At 46.5% G+C, this 25,830-nt stretch overlaps 1 protein-coding gene and 1 non-coding gene across 7 annotated transcripts in view; both read left to right on the forward strand.

The window, feature by feature from the left end:
- The first annotated feature begins 7,044 nt into the window (after positions 1-7,044).
- Positions 7,045-25,830, forward strand: part of SRCAP (Snf2 related CREBBP activator protein) — a 32,538-nt gene continuing 13,752 nt past the window's right edge. The window contains exons 1-23 of one of the 6 annotated variants that reach the window (XM_033426177.2): positions 7,045-7,369; positions 8,812-8,885; positions 9,456-9,718; positions 10,908-11,159; positions 12,491-12,676; positions 12,914-13,054; positions 14,425-14,647; positions 14,763-15,040; positions 15,683-15,776; positions 15,915-16,004; positions 16,464-16,685; positions 16,775-17,103; positions 17,579-17,756; positions 18,652-18,788; positions 19,015-19,184; positions 19,301-19,493; positions 21,265-21,401; positions 21,490-21,676; positions 23,188-23,357; positions 23,774-24,039; positions 24,251-24,538; positions 25,061-25,225; positions 25,500-25,685. In XM_033426177.2, the coding sequence (XP_033282068.1) occupies positions 9,665-9,718; positions 10,908-11,159; positions 12,491-12,676; positions 12,914-13,054; positions 14,425-14,647; positions 14,763-15,040; positions 15,683-15,776; positions 15,915-16,004; positions 16,464-16,685; positions 16,775-17,103; positions 17,579-17,756; positions 18,652-18,788; positions 19,015-19,184; positions 19,301-19,493; positions 21,265-21,401; positions 21,490-21,676; positions 23,188-23,357; positions 23,774-24,039; positions 24,251-24,538; positions 25,061-25,225; positions 25,500-25,685 (3,946 nt within the window). In that variant the 5' untranslated portion in view covers positions 7,045-7,369; positions 8,812-8,885; positions 9,456-9,664. Of the gene's footprint in view, positions 7,370-7,466; positions 7,664-8,811; positions 8,886-9,455; positions 9,719-10,907; positions 11,160-12,490; positions 12,677-12,913; positions 13,055-14,424; positions 14,648-14,762; positions 15,041-15,682; positions 15,777-15,914; positions 16,005-16,463; positions 16,686-16,774; positions 17,104-17,578; positions 17,757-18,651; positions 18,789-19,014; positions 19,185-19,300; positions 19,494-21,264; positions 21,402-21,489; positions 21,677-23,187; positions 23,358-23,773; positions 24,040-24,250; positions 24,539-25,060; positions 25,226-25,499; positions 25,686-25,830 lie in introns of those variants that run through there. The other 5 variants (XM_033426172.2, XM_033426175.2, XM_033426174.2 and 2 more) reach the window with 5 other exon arrangements.
- Positions 15,462-15,592, forward strand: LOC117201028 (small nucleolar RNA SNORA30/SNORA37 family). The gene has a single exon (XR_004482924.1). It is a non-coding gene; the product is annotated as a small nucleolar RNA SNORA30/SNORA37 family (small nucleolar RNA).

Consider the following 25,830-nt stretch of genomic DNA (forward strand, 5'->3'; position numbering starts at 1 on the left):
AATGCTTTAGGCATTTTATGCTTTAGGCAAATTATCAGAAATGCTTATGTGCAAATGCTTTCGGGTTGCAACCTGGCTTTCCCACCTCACCTAGACTGTTCTATAACCCCCAGATACTTCGAGTAATGAAGGGTCCCTGTAAGGGAGGGGTCCTGAAGCTTTGGGGTACCTGCCTCTGCCCTTGAGAACGTGCTGGATGAGAGAAGGCAATTGAGGGAAGTATGCTGAGGACCCCCTACAATTGATGGAGGTGTCCAGGAGAAGTGGCCTGTAAGCAAGACTGAGAAGGAGCGTCCAGGGAGGTAGGAGGTAGGAGGAGACTGGGAAAGGCTAGCTTCACAGAAGGCAAGAGGAACTGCTGTTTAGAGGATCGTTATCACTAGCAATCAACTGTCTGCCAAATCCTGCTAATTCTTCCTCTTCAGTGTCTCTCCCTCCATCTCCACTGCCACCTGCTGGCCAGTAGCCCCCATTACAACTGGGTAACAGCTCTGGCCTCTCTTATCTCCAGCCTTACAGCTATCTTTACAGCCACCCCATTCATTCTGTTAGATTGTCCTTTGGAAAGTGGAGTCTGGACCATGCCAATTCCTGCTCAACAACTTTCAATAGCTCCCTGTAACCTCTGAACGAATCCCTTACTACCTAGCGTGGCATGCTGGGCCTTTGGCAGCCTGGCTCCATGTGACCTATCTGTCTCAATCTGTTCCCTTATAAAGAAAATAAGCTGATCTACTCACTGTCCCCCACAACCCTCAGCTTCACTGAGGCCATGTCATCTTCTTGAAGTGCCTACCCTTCATGCCTAAATTTTTCAAGGTCAGACTCAAACGACAACTGCCCTTGGAAGTCCTCCCCACTGGATCTGACAGGACCCTTGACCACCGTGGCATCAAAACGCTCTGCCCTGACTTTTTACCAAGCTCACAGCTCATTCCGTAATGAGACTAAATTCTTGAGAGCAAGGGCTGTGTCATCTTTGCTCCCGTCTCTCCCACTCACGTGTAGGACCAAGAAGTTGCAGATTCAACTGCCTTCAGGAGCCAGGCAGATATGATGTGTGAGGTCGCCCAGTAAAAGACAATTAGAAATGGTGGGGCTTATGGCAAGTAAGAACCTTCATTCTCCTGCCTAAAGTATTAATAATACTCAGAATATCAAAACATTATGTAAAGCACATCTGAAGGCTAAACTTGACCTGAAGATCATGAGTTTGAGACTCTGAAATAGAGGTTTAAAATACACCCCTGCATTTAGCTGGTTCTTTAGAGCTTTCAAAGCAATTTTACATCAGCAACTCTAGCCCCACTTTACAGATGAGGGGAGAGAGGCTCAGAGAGGTGAGGTGAATTGCTCAAGGTCACATAGTAAGGAATTAGTAGTACAAGGCTATGTTCAATCCATTCAGACTCTGGCTTGGCCTTGTCTTCTGAGGATGATGGGAGGAGGGTCTAAAAAGATGGGCATCATTCACCTTTTTTTAAATTAAGACTTTATTTTATTTATTTATTTATTTATCCCGCTTCCGGGATCTTAGTTCCCCGACCAGGGATAGAACCCAGGCCCCTGCAGTGGAAGCACCAAGTCCTAACCACTGGACCGCCAGGGAATTCCCCACGACTTTATTTTTTAGAAGTTTCAGGTTCACAGCGTTGAGGGGAAGGTACAGAGATTTCCTCTATAGCCCCTGCCCCCCCACATGCATAGTATCGCCCCATTTTCAACATCTCCCATGAGAGTGGTACATTTGTTATAATTGACGAACCTACACTGACACGTTATCACCCGAAGTCCATAGTTTACATTATGGTTCACTCCTGGTGTGCATTTTATGGGTTTGGACAAGTGTATAATGACATGTACCCGCCAGTAAGTATCATACAGAGTATTCTTTGCCCTAAAAATCCTCTGTGCTCCTATTCGTCCCATCTCCCCACCCCAATCCCTGATAACCACTGATCTTTTTACTATCTCCATAGTGTTGCCTTTTCCAGAATGTCATATAGTTGGAATCATACAGTATGCAGTCTTTTTTAATTTTTAAAATTCATTTATTTATTGGCTGCATTGGGTCTTCGTTGCTGAGCGGGCTTTCTCTAGTTGCGGCGAGCGGCGGCTGCTCTTCATTGTGGTGCGCAGGCTTCTCATTGTGGTGGCTTTTCTTGTTGCGGAGCATGGGCTCTAGGTGCGTGCGCTCCAGTAGTTGTGTCGCGCAGGCTCAGTAGTTGTGGCGCGCGGGCTTAGTTGCTCCGTGGCATGTGGGATCTTCCCTGACCAGGGCTCGAACTCGTGTACCCCTGAACTGGCAGGCGGATTCTTAACCACTGCACCACCAGGGAAGTCCCAGTATGCAGTCTTTTCAGATTTATTTTTTTCACTTAGTAATGTGTTTAAGATTCCACCATGTCTTTTCATAGCTTGATAGCTCACTTCTTTTTAGCGTTGAATAATAAATAGCCCATTGTCTGAATGTACCACAGCTTATTTAACCATTCACCCATTGAAGGACATTTTGGTTGCTTCTAAGTTCTGGCAGTTCTACATAAAACTGCTGTAGACATCCATGTGCAGGTTTTGTGTGGACATAAATTTTCAACTCCTTTGGGTGTTTAAAGGGAGTGATTACCGGTTTGTATGGTAAGAGTATATTTACTTTTGTAAAAAAATACTAAGTTGTCTTCCACAGTGGCTGTACCATTTTGCATTCCCACCAGCAATGCATGAGAGTTCCCACTGCTCCACGTTCTCATCAGCATTTGATGTTGTCAGTGTTCTGGATTTGGAGCATTCTAATAGATGTGTAGTGGTATGTCATTTTTATTTTAATTTGCCTTTCCCTGATGACATATGATGTGGAGCATCTTTTCATATGTTTATTTGCTGTCTGTGTATCTTTTTTGGTGAGATGTCTGTTAAGGTCTTTGACCCATTTTTTTTTAAACGGGTTGTTTTCTTATTTTTGAGTTTTAAGAGTTCTTTGTATATTTTGGATAACAGTCCTTTATCACATGGGTCTTCTGCAAATATTTCCCCTCTGTCTGTGACTTATCTTCTCATTCCCTTGACATTGTCTTTCACAGAGCAGTTTTTCATTTCAGTGAAATCCGGTTTATCAATTATTTATTTCATGGATCATACCTTTGTTGTTGCATCTAAAAAGTCATCATTGGACTTCCCTGGTGGCACAGTGGTTAAGAACCCGCCTGCCAATGCAGGGGACACACAGTTCGAGCCCTGGTCCAGGAAGATCCCACATGCCATAGAGCAACTAAGCCCGTGCGCCACAACTACTGAGCCTGCGCTCTAGAAGCCTGCAAACCACACCTACTGAGCCCACGTGCCACAACTACTAAAGCCCACGCACCTGGAGCCAGTGCTCCACAACAAGAGAAGCCACCGCAAGGAGAAGCCCGCGCACCGCAACGAAGAGTAGCCCCTGCTCACTGCAACTAGAGAAAGCCTGCACACATCAACGAAGACCCAACACAGCCAAAAATAAAAAATATATATTTTATAAAAAGGCCGAGCACCGCAACGAAGAGTAGCCCCCACTCGCCACAACTAGAGAAAGCGTGTGCACAGCAACGAAGACCCAACGCAGCCAAAAAAAAAAAAAAAAGTCATCATTGCCACATACAAGGTCATCTAGATTTTCTCCTGTGTTATCTTCTAGGAATTTTATAGTTTTGTGCTTTACATTTAAGTGTGTGATCCATTTTGAGTTAATTTTTGTGAAGGGTATAAGATCTGTGTCTAGATTAAATTTTTGCATGTGGATGTCCAGTCGTTCCAGCGCCATTTGTTGAAAAGACTACCTTTGTTCTATTGTATCGCCTTTGCTCCTTTGTCAAAGATCAGTAGACTATATTTATGTGGGTCTATTTCTGGGCTCTCTTTTCTGTTCCATTGATCTGTCTATTCTTTTGCCAATACCACACTGTCTTGATTACTGCAGCTTTATAGTAAGGCTTGAAGTCTGGTAGTGTCAGTCTTGCAACTTGGTTCTCCTTCAATACTGTTTTGGCTGTTCTGATCTTTTGCCTCTCCATACAAATTTTAGAATCAGCTTGTTGATATCCACAAAGTAACTTGCTGGGATTTTGATTGGATTGCGTTGAATCTATAGATCAAGTTGGGAAGAACTGGCATCTTGACAATATTGAGTCTTCATTATTCACTTTTCATTCAACCAAAATTTCATTTGCCTAATGGAACAATCTCTTCTTCACAGGGTTGTTTGAAATGGTTTTCATATATTAATTATCTAGAGATACTGTGAATGCTGTGACAATGTACCTGCTCTCAAGGAGTTTATCTTTTAGTGGGACGGGGGCAGACAATAAACAAACATACAAATAAATTAATAACTTCAGGTAAGGGTTGTGAAAAAGGCATGTGATAAAGAGTGACAGGCAGTGAAAGGGCTATTTAATGTCAGGGAACTTCTCTGAGGAGGCAACATTTGAACTAAGACCTTCATGAAAAGGAAGAGTTGGCCATGAGAAAAATTTTTATTATTATTATTTTGGGGGATCTGAGTTCCCTGACCAGGGACTGAACCCAGGCCCACGCAGTGAAAGCGTTGAGTTTTAACCACTGGATCGCCAGGGAATTCCAAGAAAAATTTTTAGATGGAGGGAACAATGGAGATGAAGGCTCTGGAAGCAGAAATGAATTGGATGGATGGTTTGGAGAAGGGCATGGTGGCTATAGTATAGTGAACAAGGGGTAAATGAGGTTAAAAAAAATAGACAGGGATCATATCCTGTAGGTTATTTTATTGAAAAAAAAAAGTATAAAATACATGTTGTGAGATACATAAAGTGTACAAATTTTACGTGCACATTTCAGTGAATGTTTACATCTGTATACACCCCTGGATGTGACCTCATCCAGATCAAGATATAGGACAGGAGTCAGCAAACTTTTTATTGTAAGATGCCAGATAGAAAATAGTTTAGGCTTTGTGGGCTATGGTCTCTGCTGCAACTACTCAGCTCTGCTACTATAGCAGGAAAGCAGCCACAGTTGCTATGTAACGAAGAGGCATGGTCAGATTCCCATAAACCTTTAGTTGCGGGCACTGAAATTTGAATAACTTGTAATTTTAACATATCACAAAATATTTTTTCTTCTTTTGATTTTTTCCTCAACCATTTGAAAATGTAAAAACCATTCTTAGCTTGCCAGCTGTACAGAAACAGGTGGTGGGCAAGACTTGCCCTTTGGGCCATAGTTTACCAACCTGATACATTTCTAGTATCCCCCTTGTGCATCTTTCCAGTTAAAACCTTTCTCTCCCAATGGTTATTGTTCTGATTTTTATCACCATCAATTAATTTTGTCTGCTCTTGAACTTTATATAATTGGAATCATATGTATTTACTCTCGTGTCTGGCTTCTTCAGCTCAACATAATGTCTGTCCTATGGGAATTTTAAACCATGATACATCATTTTCATTTAAGAGAACTAAGATGATCTTAAGTGTGAGAGCATGATGATCTGATTTATATGAAAAGGTCACTCTGGTTGCTGTGTGGAGAACGGAGTAAAGGGAAACAGGAGTGGAAGTGGGAGGCCCAGTCAGGAGTAATCCAAGCCAAGAGATGATGGTGGCTGGACCAGGGTTATAGTCAATGAAAATGGAAGACAGACTTTAGACTTACCTTGAGTTTGAGCTCACATATCCAATACGTTATTTCTGTGTTTCATAAGGTGTGATAATACTAGTAAATTTCCTGAATAATCTTTCTGAGACTGGCATAGTGAATTGTCAGGTATAAACCATGTCTTTACCCTCAAGGGGTTAACAACAGTTTTGGGCGTGGGGTGGACAGACCATGAATCCAGATACAATGCAATCAGTTCTTTATGGAGCCCAGGAGGCTATGGGAGCCAGAAGGGTAGTCAAGAGAGATCATCTGGGGGTTGTGGCCCTTGAGCTAAATTCTGAAGGAAAAATATTGAAAAAGGGTAAAAAAGTATATGGGAAGGCCAAGAAATGTGAGCTCTCTTGGGAGTTCAGTGCGGTTCTATGGAGTCTCAGAAATATGTAAGCTTGGCCTGGAAAGATTTTGAACTGGGCCTAAATGGATGGGCACTTACCCACTTTTTCAATCAAACAATCCATCCTTGATACTTCTGTGTGCCCTGAGGCTCCAGCATAGGACAGAGGTAGCAAACTGACAGCCTGTGGCTGAATCTGATGTATTTTGCCCCTCTTTGCTTTATTTACACTACCTTCCTGGTCCTCCTAGGTTTTTGAGTTTTCAACCCCTGGTTTTTGCTGTAACAAAAACAGTACTTCAAATCAACGACACAGAGAGAGAATCAGCTCTTTGAGTAGAATGGGGAAGAGCTCAACTGAGTGGATGAAGAGGAGCTGAATGAGAGCTTTATCTGGGATTCTGTACCTGGCTCCTAGGGTGGGCTTTAGGTGGTAAATTTTGTGTTTGTATCCTTGTGACTTTGACTGCTTTGTTATGAATCTTCGTTCTGGACTCTGTCACTAGTTAATCTATGAGCCTCAAATCATTTGTAAAATGGAACACTGCTGGGATTAAAAGAGATAATCAAGTGCACAAAGTGGCCTCAATAGAAGGTATCTGTTATTATTATTTTATTTCGGGGTGAGGGTATCATATTCCCAAAGGGGTTCTTAACCTAAAAAGTTGGCTAACAGATGGCATAAGTGCTTAGGAGTTACTGGGAATACCATCCTTGTGTAAAACGAAGCAGCTCTACATAAGTGGACTGTCGTGGGAATCCAGAGGCCCAGGTTCCACTACTAACTTGTTGAAAGTACCTGAGAAATTGCTTCAGCTTTCTGGGTGATCTATTAAAAAAAAGTGGAGTGTATCGATCCGAGTTGGCAGCCGCAAAGCAGCCCCAGCGGCAGGTTCCGTGGTGGAGGGTAAAAGCTTTCCGCCGCGGACCAAGCGGCGAGCCTCCGGGAGGACTACATCTCCCAGCCTGCCTTGCGCTTCGGACAGCGCCCTACGCTAGCACGCGAACCTCTCCGCTCCCCGAACCTCCTGTTACTGTCTCTCGCGAGAGGACGGGCCGCGCCGGCGGTAGCGATAGTGAGCTGTGGTGGTGGCGGTGGTGTTGGTGGTGGCGGCCGAGACGGCGGCGGCCATTTTGGTGAGGCCTCGGAAGCGGCGGTGGCGGTTCGCTGCGAGTAGCGTCTCCCATTTTTCCCACCCACCGCCCGCATCTCTGTGCCGCGAGAGGAAGCAGTGGAAGCAAGGCGGTGACAGTAACCGCGGGCCCCAGGGGAATTTAAAGGCCGCGAAGGCGGCGGCCAAGAGGGGGCCCTCCCCCCTCCTCGGCGGGAGGGGGGTGGTGCGCACGCCCCCGAGGACGCAGGTAAGGAGAGGGAGACAAGATGGCGGACGCCCCACGGCTCCCCCTCCCCTTACGGGTGACTGCGCGCGCATCTTTCCGCCACCGCCTCCCCTCCCACCTTCCCGGGGTGCTGCGCGCGCACCTTCGGCCGGGGCCCCGGGGCCGGTGCGCGAGGCTGTCGGCGCGCGCCCATAGCGACAGGCTGAGGGGGGCCAGGCCGGCCGGTTCTGGGCCCGGGCGCGTCTCCTCTCCCCTCCTGCCCGTCTGCGCACGCGTGCCTGAGCGAGCGAGCGAGCCCTGAGAGGACGGACCCAGGTGCGCTCCTGCCCGCCCACCAACCCCAGTCCCCCCTAAGGGGCGCGCGGGAAGAGGAAGGGGGGCGTGGGACGAGTAGTCGGGGCCCGCGCCCACCATATCCAGTCAGGAGCCAGGACCTGGCGGCACGAACCCTCCCTTATCTCAGCCTTTCGCGGTCTGGTGGTGGGGGCTCCCTGACGGGCAGGGATGAGAGGCTTCCTAGTCCTGCGACCCTTGGGTGCGTGGGCTTGGGTTCTGGCGGGAGCCCCCGGGCGGTGCGCGCAGCCGGCTCTCTCCGCCTCCAGGCGCGCACGCGCGGGCCCCTCCCCCAGTCGCGCACGTTGGGTGGGGTGGGAGTCTAGGAGGGGGCGGGGCTATCTTAGGGCTAGTGGCAAGTTGGGGCAGAGGTCAGGGGTCACGCTGGGTCAGGCTGTGGGGACGGGTTGGGACACGGTAATAAAGCCGGGGGTCGAGAGTTCAAGCTTCTTGAATTCTGGTTAGCTCGATTCCAGTGACTCTGTTGTGGAAGGTGGAGTGAATCGAAGGCTGCACTGTGGTTAAAGAATTTCCTTAAACACTGGAGAAACACTTCCGGGCCTTGTGTGGGTTTACCCTGCCTATTTCCGGGGTATGGTTCTTTGCTGCTCGGGCTTCCTTACCTTTGCTCCTCTAAGGTCTCCTGCTCTAGTTCTGCTGTTTGGGGAAGTGTCATATGGCGCAGGTATAGGAGTCGCAGGGCCTGCCCTGAGGAAGGGTGGATCCTCCTACGTTTTAGCCCTCACTGGAAAGGAGAGCCGGCTGCCAGGCAGCCAGCACCTTTTGAGCTTCTGGATGTGACAGCTTTTTTGGCTTTGTTAATTTGTCCTCCATTCAGAAGTTGGAGCCTTTTACCCTTAAGCTTTTTAAACTTGTTTGGGGGGCTTCACTTCCCTGCTTCTCCTCCCCAGCCAGAATCTCATGTTACTAGGGAATTCTGTTTTCACAAAACGTGGTTTGTTTTCATTTTTCTGAAATGTGATTTTTTTTTACTACTGTAGTTCTCTTCCGCCTTTAAACTGATTTGAGTATATTTAAAAGCCTCAAAAGTTGGTGTAAAGAAGGCTTTGATGGGTATTGGTAAATGTGGATTAGTTCCTCACTGCCGTTTTCCTCCCTTTTTGTTTCAGGCGTGATTCCCCTCAGTACGGCGGCACCGTGGAAGTACAGACTTTCACAGGGGGTGTGGTCTCAGCTCACACAGGTGAGGGCTCATATACCATTTCATGTGCTGATGCTAATGGGAAAGATGTTTGAGATAATGATTGTGGTGCAATAACAGATCTGGGACTATGGAGAGAGAAAGATCTGATCACCCTGACTCTACCAAGGAGAGTAGCACGTTCTCTTGGTTTTGGCATCAGACTGTCTAGGTTTGTCCTCCTCCTCCTACTTCCTTACTGTGACCTTGTGCAAGTCTTCTGGTCTCTTTGTATTCTGATTTCCTAATTTATAAAACAGAGGAAATATTAGAATGTAAGCTAAGTTTATGTCAGCGGTCTTTTCTGCGTAGCTCTGTTTTTGGTATGTAGAAGGAGCTAAGTAAGCATTTATCATAGCATGAAATGTATCTGGTTTATAAGGTAGATGTGAGGATTATAGAACACATCAAGTAAGTACTCAGTAAAGTATTTGACACATAGTAGATGCTCAAGAAACGTAAGCTATAATCACTGTGTTTGATTATCTTTATTTGTTAGTGTTATCCCTGTTTTTTAAGAAGATTCTTTAATCTTTCTAAATCCCATTTCTACTCTTTTTTACCCTACTTTAGGTGCTCCAGAGGCCGGTGAACCTGAGTGGAGGCTGGGACGCCCTAGTGGGCCCCGGGCCCTGGAAGGCGGGTCCCGGTGGCCGGTGGCCCAGAATGAGGCCAGCTCCCAGCATGCCCTGCAGCCGGACGCCAGCCCCTCGGCCAGCAGCAGTGGTGACAACGACCCAGTCGTTCTTCAGGCATCCAAAGAGGAGCCTGGGAGTGGGACCATGCAGAGCAGCCCCTCCCCTGCTCACCCTCAGCTCCCAATCTTGCAAACACAGGTTTGAAAGTGGGGAGGGTTCCTTCTCTGCTTCTGCTTTGTGGGCTGCTGGCTTTGAGGCAGAAGAAATGTGGCAGGTCTTAGCCGGGTTTCCATGATCCTAGCTACCTTGGTAACTGAGTTTGGAGAATCTTTGATGCTCAGGTGGGCTGTCAAGCCTGTTGGATACTCATATTCTACTTGACATTAATATAATGTTGATCTCTAAGAGCATGGAAATTCCTCGTTACCTGAAAAAAGTTGAATTAAGCCAGGTTGGAAATGGGGTTTGTGACAAAATGCTTTTAAGACTGCGTACTTTGAGAATAGCTCGGTTTCTTTTGGAACTGGAATGAGGTAAGCCTTATGGATGGTGTGTAGTATTCATTCTTTTCTCATACTGAGGGAGTGCTGGAGGTAGAAGAAAATCATGACTTTTAAAAAACTGGACAGACCTAGGTTTCCCGTACAGTAGGCTTTTGATGGTTATGGGTTTGATATTATTTTCCTGAGCAGCTGGGAAATTATGCGACATAATGTTTTTCTTCATTTAGTTGAGGTAGGAATTTGAGTGGCCCACTATGAGGCTTGTGTGCCAGAGTGAATTTCATGAGTTCCCTCACTATGCACATTTAAGTAGGACTTTGTTCTATACTCATTATTGCTTATGCGGTACCTTGTAATAGGTGGATATTTGAGAACAGTGACTAATCCTCCCTTTCCCCATCTACCGCTCCAGTAAAGGAAACTACCGAGGCTGGTGATGAACATAAAGAGGTTTAGGTGATCTTGGATTTTTTGATGCTTTTTGAATTTGGTGGTAGCTCAGATTTATTCGCATGGGTGAATCTGTCATACTTGCTGTGAAAAGGAGGGAAAAACAGGGAGTTGTTTATGTGAGTGAAATCATTGAGGTTCTGAAAAGATCATTAAAATTTGAGGTCATGTGCTATAGTAGTAGTCTTGAATTTGGGAATCATGTAAATGTCAGGCTCTAATTCCTCTTGCATGCCAAGTGTTTACTGGAAACTTGGCTTTGCCGTCTTGAGTACCTTATTAAAACTTTATCCCAAATGTTGTGTTTATAAAAATGAGGTTGATACCTTACTCCAGAGCTTTTTCTTGTGGAGATAGAATGAAGGAATGTACTTAAAACCCATGGTAGAGTGCTGCTAAGCATTCATCTTATCTGTCATTTCTCCCTTTTCTAGATGGTGTCGGACGGCATGACAGGCAGCAATCCTGTGTCCCCTGCCTCATCCAGTTCCCCAGCCTCTAGTGGGGCAGGTGGCATCTCCCCCCAGCATATAGCTCAAGATTCCTCTTTGGATGGACCTCCAGGGCCCCCAGATGGTGCCACAGTGCCCCTGGAGGGGCTCAGCTTACCCCAGGCTGCTGACCTGGCTAACAAGGGCCCAAAGTGGGAGAAGAGCCATGCTGAGATTGCAGAGCAGGCGAAGCATGTATGTATTGGGAAGGCCCATGAGGCTTCTTGGGAGTCTTCCTCCCTGAACTCCTATGTCCCATGGGTATTTTACATTTCTTTCCTTATCTTTGATTTACAGTACAGTCTCTGCTTTGATCTTGAACAAGTTTCTTGAACTCTGAGCCTCATTTTCTTTTTTTTAAAATAGGGATGGTGTAGTAGTGAATAGGCTGATAAAAGGTTTAAGTTAAAGGAGAAAATAGACACAAAAGTGCTTTGTAAGCTATGAGCCTCCTAAGATTTATTGGTTTCTACTTCACGTTTTTCTCCTGTAGTCTCTGTTAAACTTACCAGAGGTAAATGTTGTCTCTGGGCCAGCAACATCAGCATTACCTGGGAACTTATTAGAAATGCAAATTCTTCGTACCCTTCTTCTACCTACCCATTTAAAACTCTAGGCGTGGGGTCCAGCACTGTCTTAAAAAGCACTACAGATGATTCTGATGCATGCTCAAACTTGAGAGCCATTGGTCTAATATCCATGTCTTTCTTGGTGTTTCCTTGGTGACCATCAGGCCATTTAGTTCCTTGTCTCATCTGTGGCTGTTAGTTCCTTTGATTTAGTTTTTGTCAGGAGAGGACAAAAATAATGAGGGCAGTTGTCCTGAGTTTATAAGTCACCTCTGTTAAATAAAAATTTCAAGTGCTTTCATTTTTCTTTTTATGATATAACGAATGTAGAAACATTGTTATCTTTTTGTAATACTAACCACTGTTAATCTTTTTGTGTATAACTGTTCAGTATTTTCCACAAAAAAGTACATTTTTTTAAAAAAGTACATTTTTATAAAAATAATATTTTTTAAAAACTAACTGGATTATGTAAATTGGATTTTATAGCATATTTTTAAGTACGAACATATACTCTTGTGTAAGTAGAATTCTGCGGCAGTGAAGGTCCCTTCAGTGTATCTAGAGTCAGTAAGGAAGCATGCTTTCCTTGTTCTCTGGGAAGCTTCCCTTGGATATGTTTTCCTAAGTTGTGCCTATATTCATAAGGTATGGAGTGTGAAAAAATGGAAAAAGCATGAAATCTGGTGTGTGGAGTCAGACGTATTTTTAATTCCCAGTACTTATCAGCTCCTATCTTTGTAATCTCAAGTAAATCACTCAATCTCCCTGATCTTCTTTTTGCTCACCTGAAGAGCGTATAATATCAACTCATAGGATTGGTATGTGGACTCAAGACAAGCATATAACACTCAGTCCAGTCAGTGCCTGTACGTAGTCAGAGGTCAGGGATTCAGCCGTGGTCATGAGGTGAAGTATATGTCAAGTAACTTGATTGACCTAGCTCTTCCTCATTAGGAGGCTGAGATTGAGACTCGGATTGCTGAGCTGCGGAAGGAGGGTTTCTGGTCACTGAAGAGACTGCCTAAAGTGCCCGAGCCTCCCCGCCCCAAGGGCCACTGGGACTATCTGTGTGAGGAGATGCAGTGGCTCTCTGCCGACTTTGCTCAGGAGCGCCGTTGGAAACGGGGTGTGGCCCGTAAGGTATGTCCTCAACTGGACCTACTACTTTCCATTTTGTTTTCAGGTTTGCTTTTTCTTGATGGGTAGGTTGGTTGGAAGGGAACCAAACATAATGGTGTACAGTGCTTGTAAATGCTTCTAGTCTCGAGAGGCAAGCTCTGACTTCCCAGGTTTCTTGGCTTTGACTTTTCTCTTTACCCTTGACTTGGGGATGGGCCAAGCGTCTGGCCTTGGAGTGTTTTCACCTCATCCCCACAGGTGGTGCGAATGGTGATCCGGCACCACGAGGAGCAGCGGCAGAAAGAGGAACGGGCCCGGAGGGAGGAGCAGGCCAAGCTGCGCCGAATCGCCTCCACCATGGCCAAGGATGTTAGGCAGTTTTGGAGCAATGTGGAGAAGGTAGGCAGCAGAGATTGGGAAAGGGAAATGCTTTGGGGTTGACTGGTGGGTAGCATGGTAGCAGGAATGATCAAAAGTTCTCCTGGGGAGAGTGGATAATTATTTCATGCAACTCTGATGACGTTTCTGTTGTGTGCTGGACCTTTCAAGCATTGAGTTCTACGAGGAAGAGAGAAGTACAATGGAAAAATATGGGTCCTGCATTTGGGGATTGCTAATAGGACTTCTTGACTCCCCTTGGCCATCTGTCCTTTGCAGCCCGTTCAGCGTGCTTTTTTCAAGTGTGTGCCATTTACCTGCTTAAATACCATCAAAGTTCTCGTTAACTGAATTGTTCTCATTTATTAAGTTGTAATTGTTTCTTTTTTTTAAATGTCATTTTGTTTATTTTCTTTTATCTTTTTGGGCTGTGTCAGGGTCTTCGTTGTGGTGTACAGGCTTCTCTCTAGTTGCGGTGTGTGAGCTTCTCTCTAGTTGTGATGTGTGGGTTTTCTCTCTCTAGTTGTGGCGCCCGGGCTCCAGGGCACATGGGCTCTGTAGTTTGCAGCACGTGGGCTCTGTCATTGAGGCGTGCGAGCTCAGTAGTCATGGTGCGTGGACTTAGTTGAACCACGGCATGTGGGATCTTAGTTCCCCAACCAGGGATCGAACCCATGTCCCCTGCATTGTAAGGGGGATTCTTTACCACTGGACCACCAGGGAAGTTCCTGTAATTATTTCTTAAGTATTACCTGGCTTCTGTCTATATTTTCATTCTTGTATTCTGCCAGTTCCTTTTCTTTTCTTTTCTTTTCTTTCTTTCTTTTTTTTTTTTTTTTTTGCGGTACGCGGGCCTCTCACTGTTCTGGCCTCTCCCGTTGCGGAGCACAGGCTCCGGATGCGCAGGCTCAGTGGCCATGGCTCACGGGTCCAGCCGCTCCGCAGCATGAGGGATCTTCCCGGACCGGGACACGAACCCGTGTCCCCTGCATCGGCAGGCGGACTCTCAACCACTGCGCCACCAGGGAAGCCCCCTTTTCTTCTTTCCACTTCAAACATTCTCTTGTATGTCCGTGGCCATTTACACATGCTTTTTCTGCTGCAGGGGATGCCTTTTTCCTCATCTTCACTTAGGGAACACCTACTTAATCTTTAAGATTCAGCTCCAGATACATTTGTAAGTCTTTCCCCACTGCCAGAGACTAAGCTGGCTCTTCTCTATCCTGTGCTTCCTTTCTGCTTTCCTCAGAAGCACCCTTAAGGTCATTTAGCTCTTCCCTCCTGAAAAGCCAGCCCAGGGCTTAGCATAGTGGAGGCTTCCCTAAATGTTGAGTAAGAATACATGAGTAAAAGATTATCTCGGTGATCCCTCCATTTCATGCTTGTGTCAGGTGGTGCAATTCAAACAACAGTCCCGGCTTGAGGAAAAGCGGAAAAAAGCCCTGGACCTGCACCTGGACTTCATCGTGGGGCAAACTGAAAAGTACTCAGACCTTCTGTCTCAGAGCCTCAACCAGCCACTAACCTCCAGCAAAGCTGGTTCCTCCCCTTGCCTTGGCTCTTCCTCAGCTGCCTCTAGTCCTCCACCCCCAGTTTCCCGGATGGATGATGAAGGTGTGTGTCCTCTTTAGCTCTGTTACTCTTCCTCATGTACCCTTTCCAGAGCTGAAAACCCACCCTGTGGCTTGCAGGGCCCCGTGGACTTTGTGACCTTGTTCTCCTGCTATAGATGGGGACTTCCAACCCCAAGAGGAGGAGGAAGAGGATGATGAGGAGACGATTGAGGTTGAAGAACAACAGGAAGGCAATGATGCAGAGACCCAGAGGCGTGAGATTGAGCTACTTCGACGTGAGGGAGAACTGCCACTGGAAGAGCTGCTCCGTTCCCTCCCCCCTCAGCTGCTAGGAGGGCCTTCCAGCCCCTCAAGAACCCCCTCATCTCATGATAGTGACACCCGAGATGGGCCTGAAGAAGGTGGTGAAGAAGAGTCCTCTCAGGTGTTGAAGGTATGGGCAGAAGGGGATAGAAGGTGGGTTCAGAGTGGGAGCAGAGGGAGAGCCTTAAGGACTGAGTTCTTCCAGTCTATGAGGTTGGTTGTGGTTTTTAGGAGTCCTCCGTGGTGTGAGCATTTGGGCTCTCATTTGAGGTTGGATAGGAAAGAACCTGGGTTTGGGGCAAGTTACAGTGTGAGATGGCCAGGTTTCTGATGTGTGGAAGAGTGTACTGTACTCTTAGAATTGCTGTGTGAGCTTGAAAAAAAACTTACTTTGGTCCTTGTCGTTTCTGTGAAATGGCCCTAATACTCACTTGCTGGTTTGTAGGTTCGGAGCTGAGATGGTAACCTTGAAGTCTCTTCTGGACCTAAGCTTTTTGTTTTTCCATGTGTCCGAGTGCATGGGGTTGGTGTTGGGGGCCTGTGTTTCTCTTCTGGCACTTTCACAGGTCCTCCCCCGGGCAGTGGGGCCAGGATTTGGTAGCTGGTACTGAAATTGAAAACCCTTGATTGTATCCTTGCCCTGGGACGGTGTCAGTGGCAACTGTCACTCAGTGGGACAGAGAGACTATTCTGTGACATCTTACTCAACGTTGTGTCTTTCTCTTGCTGCTCTAACCATAGGCCTTCTCCTTTTTCATCCTCTGCCAAACAGGTAAAGCCCCCACCCTCCTCTGTCACACAGCGCAACAAACAGCCTTGGCATCCAGATGAGGATGATGAAGAGTTTGCTGCCAATGAAGATGAAGGTCAGGCCTGTTCTCAGTCCTGTTGCCTCTTACCCCTTAAATTGTCTGGACCTAATATTTCAGACTTTCTCACCTCTTCCACTTGGACTGTGTTCTGAGCCTCTGACCCCGTTGATCTTGGTTCATTCTCTTTCCTAGCGGAGGATGAAGAGGATACCATAGCAGCTGAGGAGCAGTTGGAAGGGGAGGTGGATCATGCCATGGAGCTGAGCGAGTTGGCTCGAGAAGGTGACACCAGACATTTTACTGAGTACCCACTTGGTGTCTCTGTGCAGAATGCCAGAGATAAAAAAATGAATAAGACACTCTTATCCCTTCTGGAGATACTCTAGATCTAATGACAGAGACAGATTTATAGATGGTTATAAGTAGAAAATTATGATTGGTTATGATGGAAGTTTGAACAAAGTGATGTGAGAGCTGAGTGGAGGGAAGAACTATTGGAAGAGGATAGTGGCCATGTTTGATCTGAACCTTAAAGGGGAGGTTCCTCAGATTGATGCCGTCCTTCCCAGTGGAAGGCAGGACCATCCACAGTTCTAGCCCACGTTACGGGGCTTGGCTGAAAATAGCTGCTGCTGAAAGTAAACTCTTTTGCCTCCCTTCAGTCATGGGCCTAGCAGTGTCTGTAGAAGCTGAGGTAAAATGAACTGGCACCACTCAGACCTCCCCTTCTTCCCCGTGAAGCATGTGAAGGCTTATCCTTCACTTCTCTTCCAGGTGAGCTGTCTGTGGAGGAGCTACTGCAGCAGTACGCAGGAGCCTATGCCTCTGATGCCTCTGCCCCAGGTTCTGGGAGTAGTGAAGAGGAAGATGAAGATGAAGTTGAGGCTAACAGCTCTGACTGTGAACCAGAGGGGGCCACAGAAGCTGAAGAGGCTACTCAAGAGGATAGTAGCAGTCAGTCAGGTGAATGTGTGGTCATGAGGCAAGAGCTGGGGAGGGCAAGACTGGAGGAGTAGGTATGGTGAACACTAAGCCTTGATCTTGTGCTTTAGACTCTGCTGAGGAACAGAGTGAGGATGAGGAAGATGAGCACTCAGAAGAGGAAGAAACAAGCGGGAGTTCGGAATCGGAGGAATCTGAGTCTGAGGAATCTGAGGAGTCCCAGTCACAGAGCCAAGCAGATGAGGAAGAGGAGGAAGATGATGACTTTGGGGTGGAGTACTTGCTTGCCAGGGACGAAGAGCAGAGTGAGGCAGATGGAGGCAGTGGACCTCCCACCCCAGGGCCCACCACCACTCTAGGCCCTAAGAAAGAAATTACTGACATCGCTGCAGCAGCTGAAAGTCTCCAGCCCAAGGGTTATACCTTGGCCACTACCCAGGTATTTCCAGGCCCAAGCTTCTGCTTTCTCATATCTTTTTTTTTTTTTAATTTATTTATTTATTTATTTTTGGCTGCCTAGGGTCTTCGTTGCTGCGTGCGGGCTTTCTCTTGTTGCGGCGAGTGGGGGCTACTCTTCATTGTGGTGTGCGGGCTTCTCATTGCGGTGGCTTCTCTCGTTGTGGAGCATGGGCTCTAGGCATGCGGGCTTCAGTGGTTGTGGCACTTGGGCTCAGTAGTTGTGGCTGGCGGGCTCTAGAGAGCAGGCTCAGTAGTTGTGGCACACTGGCTTCGTTGCTCCATGGCATGTGGGATCTTCCCGGACCAGGGCTCGAACCCGTGTCCCCTGCATTGGCAGGTGGATTCTTAACCACTGCGCCACCAGGGAAGCCCCTGCTTTCTCATATCTTGAGTCTCCTGTTTCTCAGTGACAGATTCCTCAATTCCATTGTGTTACCTCTCCTCCTACCTACTAGGTGAAGACACCCATCCCCCTGCTCCTACGGGGCCAGCTCCGGGAGTACCAACACATTGGGCTGGACTGGCTGGTTACTATGTATGAGAAGAAGCTTAATGGCATTCTTGCTGATGAGATGGGGCTAGGCAAGACGATCCAGACCATTTCCCTGCTTGCCCACTTGGCCTGTGAGAAAGGTAACTAGGCCGGGCCCTTCTTCTTGGGTCTCCCTTGGCCAATTTCCTGGGAAGCTTATTTAATGACTTCAACTATAGCACGGTGAAACAGTCTCTTGCTGATAAGTAGCTTCATTGACTCTGGTCAATAACTGTATAGAGAGGTCATTGTAGGCACTAGGATTCCCCAACCCCCCCCCCCCAAATTTTGACTTAGTTGATTTACAATTTTCGGTTAGTTTCAGGGGGTACAGCAAAGTGATTTGGTTATACGTATGTATGTATATGTTCTTTTTCAGATTCTTTTTCTTTTAGGTTATTGTAAGATATTGAATGTAATTTATTGTGCTATGTAGTAAATTCTTTTCATCTATTTTACATGTAGTAGTGTGTATCTGTCATTCCCATACGCCTAATTTATCCCTTCTCCCCTTTCCCTTTGGGTAACCATAATTTTGTTTTCTGTGTCTATACGTCTGTTTCTGTTTTGTAAATAAGTTCATTTGTGTTATGGTGCTAGGATTCTTAGGAAGGGCCATTAGGACAGAATCGTCAGGGTTTTATACCTGAGTTCCAGAACCCCAAAGTTTGTATTTCCTTACCATCTCTCATCTTTTTAAAATTCCTCTGCCCCAGATCTCTCCGAATCTTACTTTATTTTTTAAAACTGAGGTATAATTAACATTTAACACTATATTTCAGATGTACAATATAAAGATTTGGTATGTGTATACACTGCAGAATGATCATCATAGTAAGACTAATTAAGGTCCATCATCATACATAGTTACAAAACATTTTGTTTTTTCCTGTGGTGAGAACTTTTAAGATTTACTCTTAGTAATTTCACATGTGCAATACAGTATTATTAACTGCAGTCACTGTGTTGTACATCTCTCATTCTTTCGCTAAACAGGTAACTGGGGTCCCCATTTGATCATTGTCCCCACCAGCGTGATGTTGAACTGGGAGATGGAGCTGAAACGTTGGTGCCCCAGCTTTAAAATCCTTACTTACTATGGAGCCCAGAAGGAGAGGAAGCTCAAGCGGCAGGTTTGCTTCCCCACGTGTTTGCTCCCTTCCCCTATTGATGTTTCCTATACTTTTAGGCCCTTTCCTCAAATGAGTTCCTTTCCCTTCCCTTTCTGTTACCCCATTCTGCTCCTGGGACTTTTCTCCTTTCTCCCAACGTGATTTCTGTCCCTTGAAGATCTTAGGATGTCTTCTTTTTGCTCTTTCTTTTTACCCCACTTTCTGCTACTTTCTCCTGATACTGCAGGGCTGGACCAAGCCCAATGCCTTCCATGTGTGTATCACATCTTACAAGCTGGTGCTGCAGGACCACCAGGCCTTCCGCCGCAAGAACTGGCGCTATCTCATTCTGGATGAGGCTCAGAACATCAAGAACTTCAAGTCTCAGCGCTGGCAGTCATTGCTCAACTTCAACAGGTGGAGATGGAGATGTCTGAGATTCATGGGACGGTTGACCTGGCCTGCCGGGTGGGATGCTTGCACAGTTGGGACTTTGCTGACCATCCTCCCTGTAATTCCCTGTCTCTTTGCAGCCAGAGACGCCTGCTCCTGACAGGAACACCCTTGCAGAACAGCCTCATGGAACTGTGGTCCTTGATGCACTTTTTGATGCCCCATGTCTTCCAGTCTCATCGCGAGTTCAAGGAATGGTTCTCTAATCCCCTAACTGGCATGATTGAGGGCAGCCAAGAGTACAATGAAGGTCTAGTCAAACGCCTTCACAAGGTAGGGCCTGTACCAGTTTGTCAAGGGCATTGGGAATGGCAAGGAACTAAGGGCAATACTCAGAAAAGCCTTAGGAAGAGGGAAGTCAGTGCTAGGTTGAATTTACCCAGTTGTCAAACTGCAGTGTTCCAGTGACTTAACTCATTGCCAGATTGAGTGACCCCATCTTAGTCATCATTCTGCTTGTTTTCTTTAATGGTAGCATTTCTGTTTTTATTCTTTGAGTAGAATGATAATGTTGATCAGTTCCTGGCTTGGGTTTCTCTTTACCTGACTTTCCACAATTACATAGTTTTGTTGTGTTCTCTTTTTCTTTTCTTCTTTTATTTTTTTATTTTTGGTCTTCTCTGGCTCCTCTTCCTTTGTCCAGTGTCCAGCTTTTAAATAACATCTCTCAGCATTCTGATCTTTACTTTTTTTTTGTCACCCAGTTTACTTATCTCATCGGCATACTGATTTATATAATTCCTTGACTCTCTAGACCACTCAACCTGTATTTAAATTTCTGATAATGTCTTTAATTGAAAGTTCCTCTTTTTGTGAAATTTTATTTATTTATTTTTGTTATCTGCCCCCAACCCCTTTGAACCCCATCTGATGGACATTTTTATACAGAAAACAATAAAAATTTCCCTCTCAGGGCTTCCCTGGTGGCGCAGTGGTTGAGAGTCCGCCTGCCGATGCAGGGGACACGGGTTCATGCCCTGTCAGGAAGATCCCACATGCCGCGGAGCGGCTGGGCCTGTGAGCCATGGCCACTGAGCCTGCGCGTCCAGAGCCTGTGCTCCGCAGTGGGAGAGGCCACAACAGTGAGGGGCCTGCGTACCGCAAAAAAAAAAAAAAAAAAAAAATTTCCCTCTCAGCTTGGTGCCTTCAGCCTGACATTTTTGGAATACAAGGGGCACTTCCCTCTCTCCTTAGCCCCTGGGGCTCAGCCCTGCCTTGGCAGCTGTCGCCTACCCTGCCAGAAAGTTCCTCTTGAACTCACTCTGTTATAAGCCAAACATCTCAAGCCTTATAGCCTATTATTTCTACTCCATTTTGGTCAATCACACCATCAGTTTGGTAAATCAAACTATTCAGTAGAAACCAAGATGTCTTCCTTAACTATACTTCCTCGTTTTTAAAGTTTTAAAATATTTTTAATATTATTTGTTCCTATTTTATTGAGATATAATTGACATATAGCACTGTATAAGTTTAAGGTGTACAACATAATGATTTGACTTATATACATCATGAAATGATTACCACACTAGATTTAGTGAAACTATACCTCTTTATTTTCTCTTTTTTCACTTCTTCCATGTCAAGTTGATGACTGTGTCATATCAGATTTTATCTCCTGAGATCTCAGATTTGTCTTTGGTTTTCTTTGCTGCTGTCAGTGCCACAGATTTGTTCTCAGCTTCTTGGCTGGATTTACTTTCACAATCTTGTAAATTTACAGTTACTTCTTGGAACTGTAGTTTGACTCATCCCTTCTGCTTAGTTAGTTGCTCTGTCCTCAGTGCCTTCTTTATCACTTCTTGTGTTGTGGTATAATCTTTATGTTCGTCTCTTTCATTGTAATAAATTCCTTGAGAGGAGGGCTTGCATCTGATTCACCTTTGTGTGATTGGTTCCCGGCATGCTGCATGGCTCCATGAGTGTTTACTGACGGGCTAAGCCAGCGCTCTGCTGGTCATCAGGCCAAGACCCAGGTAGAGGGTCTAGGCTGGGGTATAGTGCCCGCTGTTCTCCTGTCAGCCTCCTGCTTATTTGCTTTTAGGTTTTGCGGCCTTTTTTGCTGCGCCGAGTTAAGGTGGATGTTGAGAAGCAGATGCCCAAAAAATATGAGCATGTTATCCGCTGCCGGCTCTCCAAGCGCCAGCGCTGTCTCTATGATGACTTCATGGCACAGACCACGTAAGGGAGGACCGAGGGTGGGCCTGGGACCCTACAGTGGAGCGGAGGTGACTATCAAGATGTCCCATTTATTTCTCCTTTCTCCCAGAACTAAGGAGACACTAGCCACGGGCCATTTCATGAGCGTCATCAACATTTTGATGCAGCTGCGAAAAGTCTGCAATCATCCAAACCTGTTTGACCCTCGACCCGTTACCTCCCCCTTCATCACTCCAGGCATCTGTTTCAGCACCGCCTCTCTGGTGCTAAGGGCCACTGATGTCCACCCTCTCCAGGTAAGCAGTTGCCTCCAAGGTTATTGGCCCTACCCACCCCTGCACCTCTTTTCTTTATGCTGGAGTCTGACCTTTTGCATACTTACTTGCCCTGTCACCTCAGCATTATTCCAGTTTCATCGTTTTCTAACTGTGTCACTTTGGGCAAGCTAATTATTAACCTTTAACCCTAAATTTGCTTGCCCTTCAAAACTGGGGTTATAAGGCCTATTCTGCAGTATGTTTGTGAGAATTGTGTTAATATTTTTAGAATTGCCTGGCATATTAATAATGCTTAAATATTTTAACTGTTTCTAAGCATATGGTACAGTGGCACTAAGTACATTCACATAGTTGTACAGCCATCACTATCATCCATCTTCAGAAATTTTTTCATCTTTCTAAACTGAAACTCCATACCCATTAAATAATAACTCCCCATTCTCCCTCTGTTCCCAGCACCTGGCAGCCACCATTCTACTTTCTGTTTCTATAAACTTACTATTCTAGGTACTTCATGTATGTGTGATCATACAGTATTTGTCCTTTTGTGACTGGCATATTTACTTAGTAGAATGTCTTCAAGCATGTGTAAGGATTTCCTTGGTTGGGTAATATTCTATCGTACATGTTCTTGTGTATGTGTATACATGTATGTGGGTGTGCACATGTATACATTTACATACATAGAGACAAATACCACGTTTATCTGTTCATCAGTGGACACTGCGGTTGTTTCCACCTTTTGGTTACTGTGAATAATGCTGCTGTGAGCATAGGTGTTCAAATGTGTGTTTAAGTCCCTACTTTCAATTCTTCTGGGTATATATACACAGAAATGGAATTGCTGCATCATATGATTATTCTATTTTTAATTTTTTGAGCAACAGCTATACTGATTTCCGTAGCAGCTGCACTATTTTACATTCCTACCAGCATTTTGCAAAGGTTCTGAGTTCTCCACATCATTGCCAACACCTGTTTTCTGTTTTTTTGATAACGGCTGTCTGAGTAGGTGAGGTGGTATCTCATTGTGATTTTGATTTCCCTAATGATTAGTTATGTTGAACATCTTTTCACGTGCTTATTGTATATTTTCTCTGGAGAAATGTCTGTTTGAGACCTTTGCCAATTTTTATTTTTATTTTTGGCCACGCTGTGGGGCCTGTGGGATCTTAATTCCCCGAGCAGGGCTTGAACCTGGTTCTTCAGCAGTGAAAGTGCAGAGTCCTAACCACTGGACCGCCAGGAAATTCCCGCCAGTTTTTAAATTGGATTGTTTGTTTTTTTTTGTTGAGTTGTAGTAGGACTTTGTGTGTTCTGGATGTTAGCCTCTTACCAGATACATGATTTGCAAATAATTTTGGTCCTAATCTGTGGGTTGCCTTTTCACTTTATTAATAGTGTCTTTTGATGCAGTCTAATTTATCAGTTTTTTTCTTTTGTTGTCTGTGCTTTTGGTGTGATATCCAAGAAATCATTGCCAAATTGGCTCCTTTGACACTATGCTCTTGTGTTCCTTCTTATGTCAGCGGATAGACATGGGTCGATTTGATCTCATTGGCCTGGAGGGTCGTGTCTCTAGATATGAGGCCGACACATTTCTACCCCAGCACCGCCTTTCCCGCCGGGTTCTGCTAGAGGTGGCTACTGCTCCGGACCCCCCACCCCGGCCCAAGCCAGTCAAGATGAAGGTCAACAGGTACCAGGGCCGAGGAATAAGGAAGTGGGTTCCTAGAAAAAAGTGGCTGCAGCTGGCGGGGGGAATTGGGGTGGAAAGGTAAGAGTTGGAGGCTAGGCTGGAATGTTCATATAGATGGATGAAAAATACTTGGAGGAATCGGGGGATAGAATAACCAGAAGATGGTTTTGGGAGAGGCCCTTGTGTTTGTCACTGATTTTTTTTTTCTCCCTCCTCTCTCTGCTTCGTGCTTTTTCTTTTTTCGCTTTGTGCTTTTTGGTTATCGGATTTCTTTCCCGCTTTCTCCATTGGGTCTTACCTTTCTCTCCTTTGCTTTTATAATCTGTCTGTTTTTCTGCCTCATCTTCCTTATTAATTTCTTTTCCTATTCTTCACTCTCCCTCCTTCCCTACCCATCCCCTTGTTTTTCCTCGTAGGATGCTGCAGCCAATGCCCAAGCAAGAAGGCCGGACAGTGGTGGTGGTGAACAGTCCACGGACTCCCCTGGGCCCTGTCCCAGTCCGACCCCCTCCAGGCCCTGAGCTCTCAGCCCAGCCCACGCCTGGCCCAACCCCCCCAGTGCTGCCAGCACCACTGATGGTGTCGGCCTCGCCTTCTGGGCCCCCACTCATTCCGGCATCCCGGCCTCCTGGCCCTGTTCTTTTGCCCCCACTGCAGCCAAACGGTGGGCCTCTTCCCCAGGGTGAGTTCCAAGGGAGCCAGGATGCTGGGGGATACTTCAGGCAGATTGTTCAGATTGGGGGAGAAGTAATGAAATTAGTGTTTGAGGAGCTGGGTTGGAGACAGGGGTGTGGTGTTTGATGGGCTACAAGGGATTATGTATGGAGGTTTCTAGGACCAGGCTGAGGCTTTAGTCAAGGTATATCTGACAGGTGTTTGCTTTGTGTTTACAGTGATGCCATCCCCTCTGGGGGTCTTGAGTGGGACCTCACGGCCTCCCACGCCAACCCTATCCTTGAAGCCAGCCCCACCTGCTCCTGTTCGCCTGAGCCCTGCCCCGCCCCCAGGCTCCTCCAGCCTGTTGAAGCCCCTTACCGTGCCACCGGGCTATACCTTCCCTTCTGCTGCTGTCACCACCACCTGTACCACCACAGCCACGGCTCCCACCACGGCAGTGCCAGCTCCTACTCCTGCTCCACAGCGCCTCATCCTGTCTCCCGATATGCAAGCTCGCCTGCCCTGTAAGTTCCCAGGGCTCTGTGAGGGTGAAGGACTTGAGGTGGGAGGAAAGCCTACATGCCATGGAGCTGGAGAGGAAAAGCTCAGGACCATGAGTGTATCATGGTGGCTAACATATATTAGGTATTTTGCCAGGCATTGGTAATTCATAATCAAGTAAGAGCCCTCAAGTAGTTCACAGTCTCTAGTTGGGGAGATGATCCATAGATGAATAAATAGTGGTAAGCCTAGCAGTAGAAAATTATTTGGGGTAAAAGGGCAGTGTAGAGGAGGCAGGTGGTGATTAGCTCAGTATGGTGGAAAGCTGTTAGAGGATGTAAAGGAGATTGCAAAGCAAACAGGTGGGATTGGAAGGAGTAGCATGTCAAAAGCTCAAAGGCTGTAGGTGGAGGCTAAGCTTATTGGAACATGGTAAGTTGAGGGGGAGGGTTGGAGAAACTGGAGACTTGTGCCTCATGAAGGTCTGTGAAGTGAGTTTGAGCAGAGTGAGCCCCATGTACATTAAGCCTCTTCTTTATTCATAGCAGGTGAAGTGGTCAGCATCGGGCAGTTAGCCTCACTGGCACAGCGGCCAGTGGCTAGTACAGGGGGAAGCAAACCTCTCACCTTCCAAATCCAGGGCAACAAGCTGACTTTGACTGGTGCGCAGGTGCGCCAGCTTGCTGTGGGGCAGCCCCGCCCGCTGCAAAGTAGGTAAAACCCACCCCCTGTCCTGCCTTTTTCCTCCTCCTCTTTGTCCCTTTGTTTTTGTGGCTCTTTTCAGATGTCAGCCTTTATGTTTCTTTCCTTACCTTTTGGTGGGTGGGGCCAAGGGGAATGGTTGGAGGGGGTCTTTTGATCAAGATAGGTATGAGTTTATTCTGGAGAAGTTATTCCCTCTTCGTTCTTTCTCTCTTCTCTTGCCTCTGCCCTCCTCCGGCTGATAGCTGCTTCTTTCTTTCTTTCTCTCTTCCCTTAACCCAGGGAATGTGGTGCACCTGGTGTCAGCAGGGGGGCAGCACCACCTCATCAGCCAGCCTGCCCATGTGGCCCTCATCCAGGCCGTGGCCCCGACCCCTGGCCCTACCCCTGTCTCTGTGCTGCCTTCTTCGACCCCCAGCACCACCCCTGCCCCCACTGGCCTCAGCCTTCCGCTTGCTGCTAACCAGGGTGAGGCTTCTGGCCTTCCTACTTACTTAGCCCTGCTGGCCTTGGTCCTTCCAGGCATGCCCTGGGCTACTGTCTGTCTAGCCTTCCCTCAGTGTTGTTTTCCTTTGCCAGTATCTCTGATATCTGTCTGCTACCCTCTCCTGCC

The sequence above is a fragment of the Orcinus orca genome, chromosome 16 (assembly GCF_937001465.1).
Source record: "Orcinus orca chromosome 16, mOrcOrc1.1, whole genome shotgun sequence".
NCBI classification, from domain to species: Eukaryota; Metazoa; Chordata; class Mammalia; order Artiodactyla; family Delphinidae; genus Orcinus; species Orcinus orca.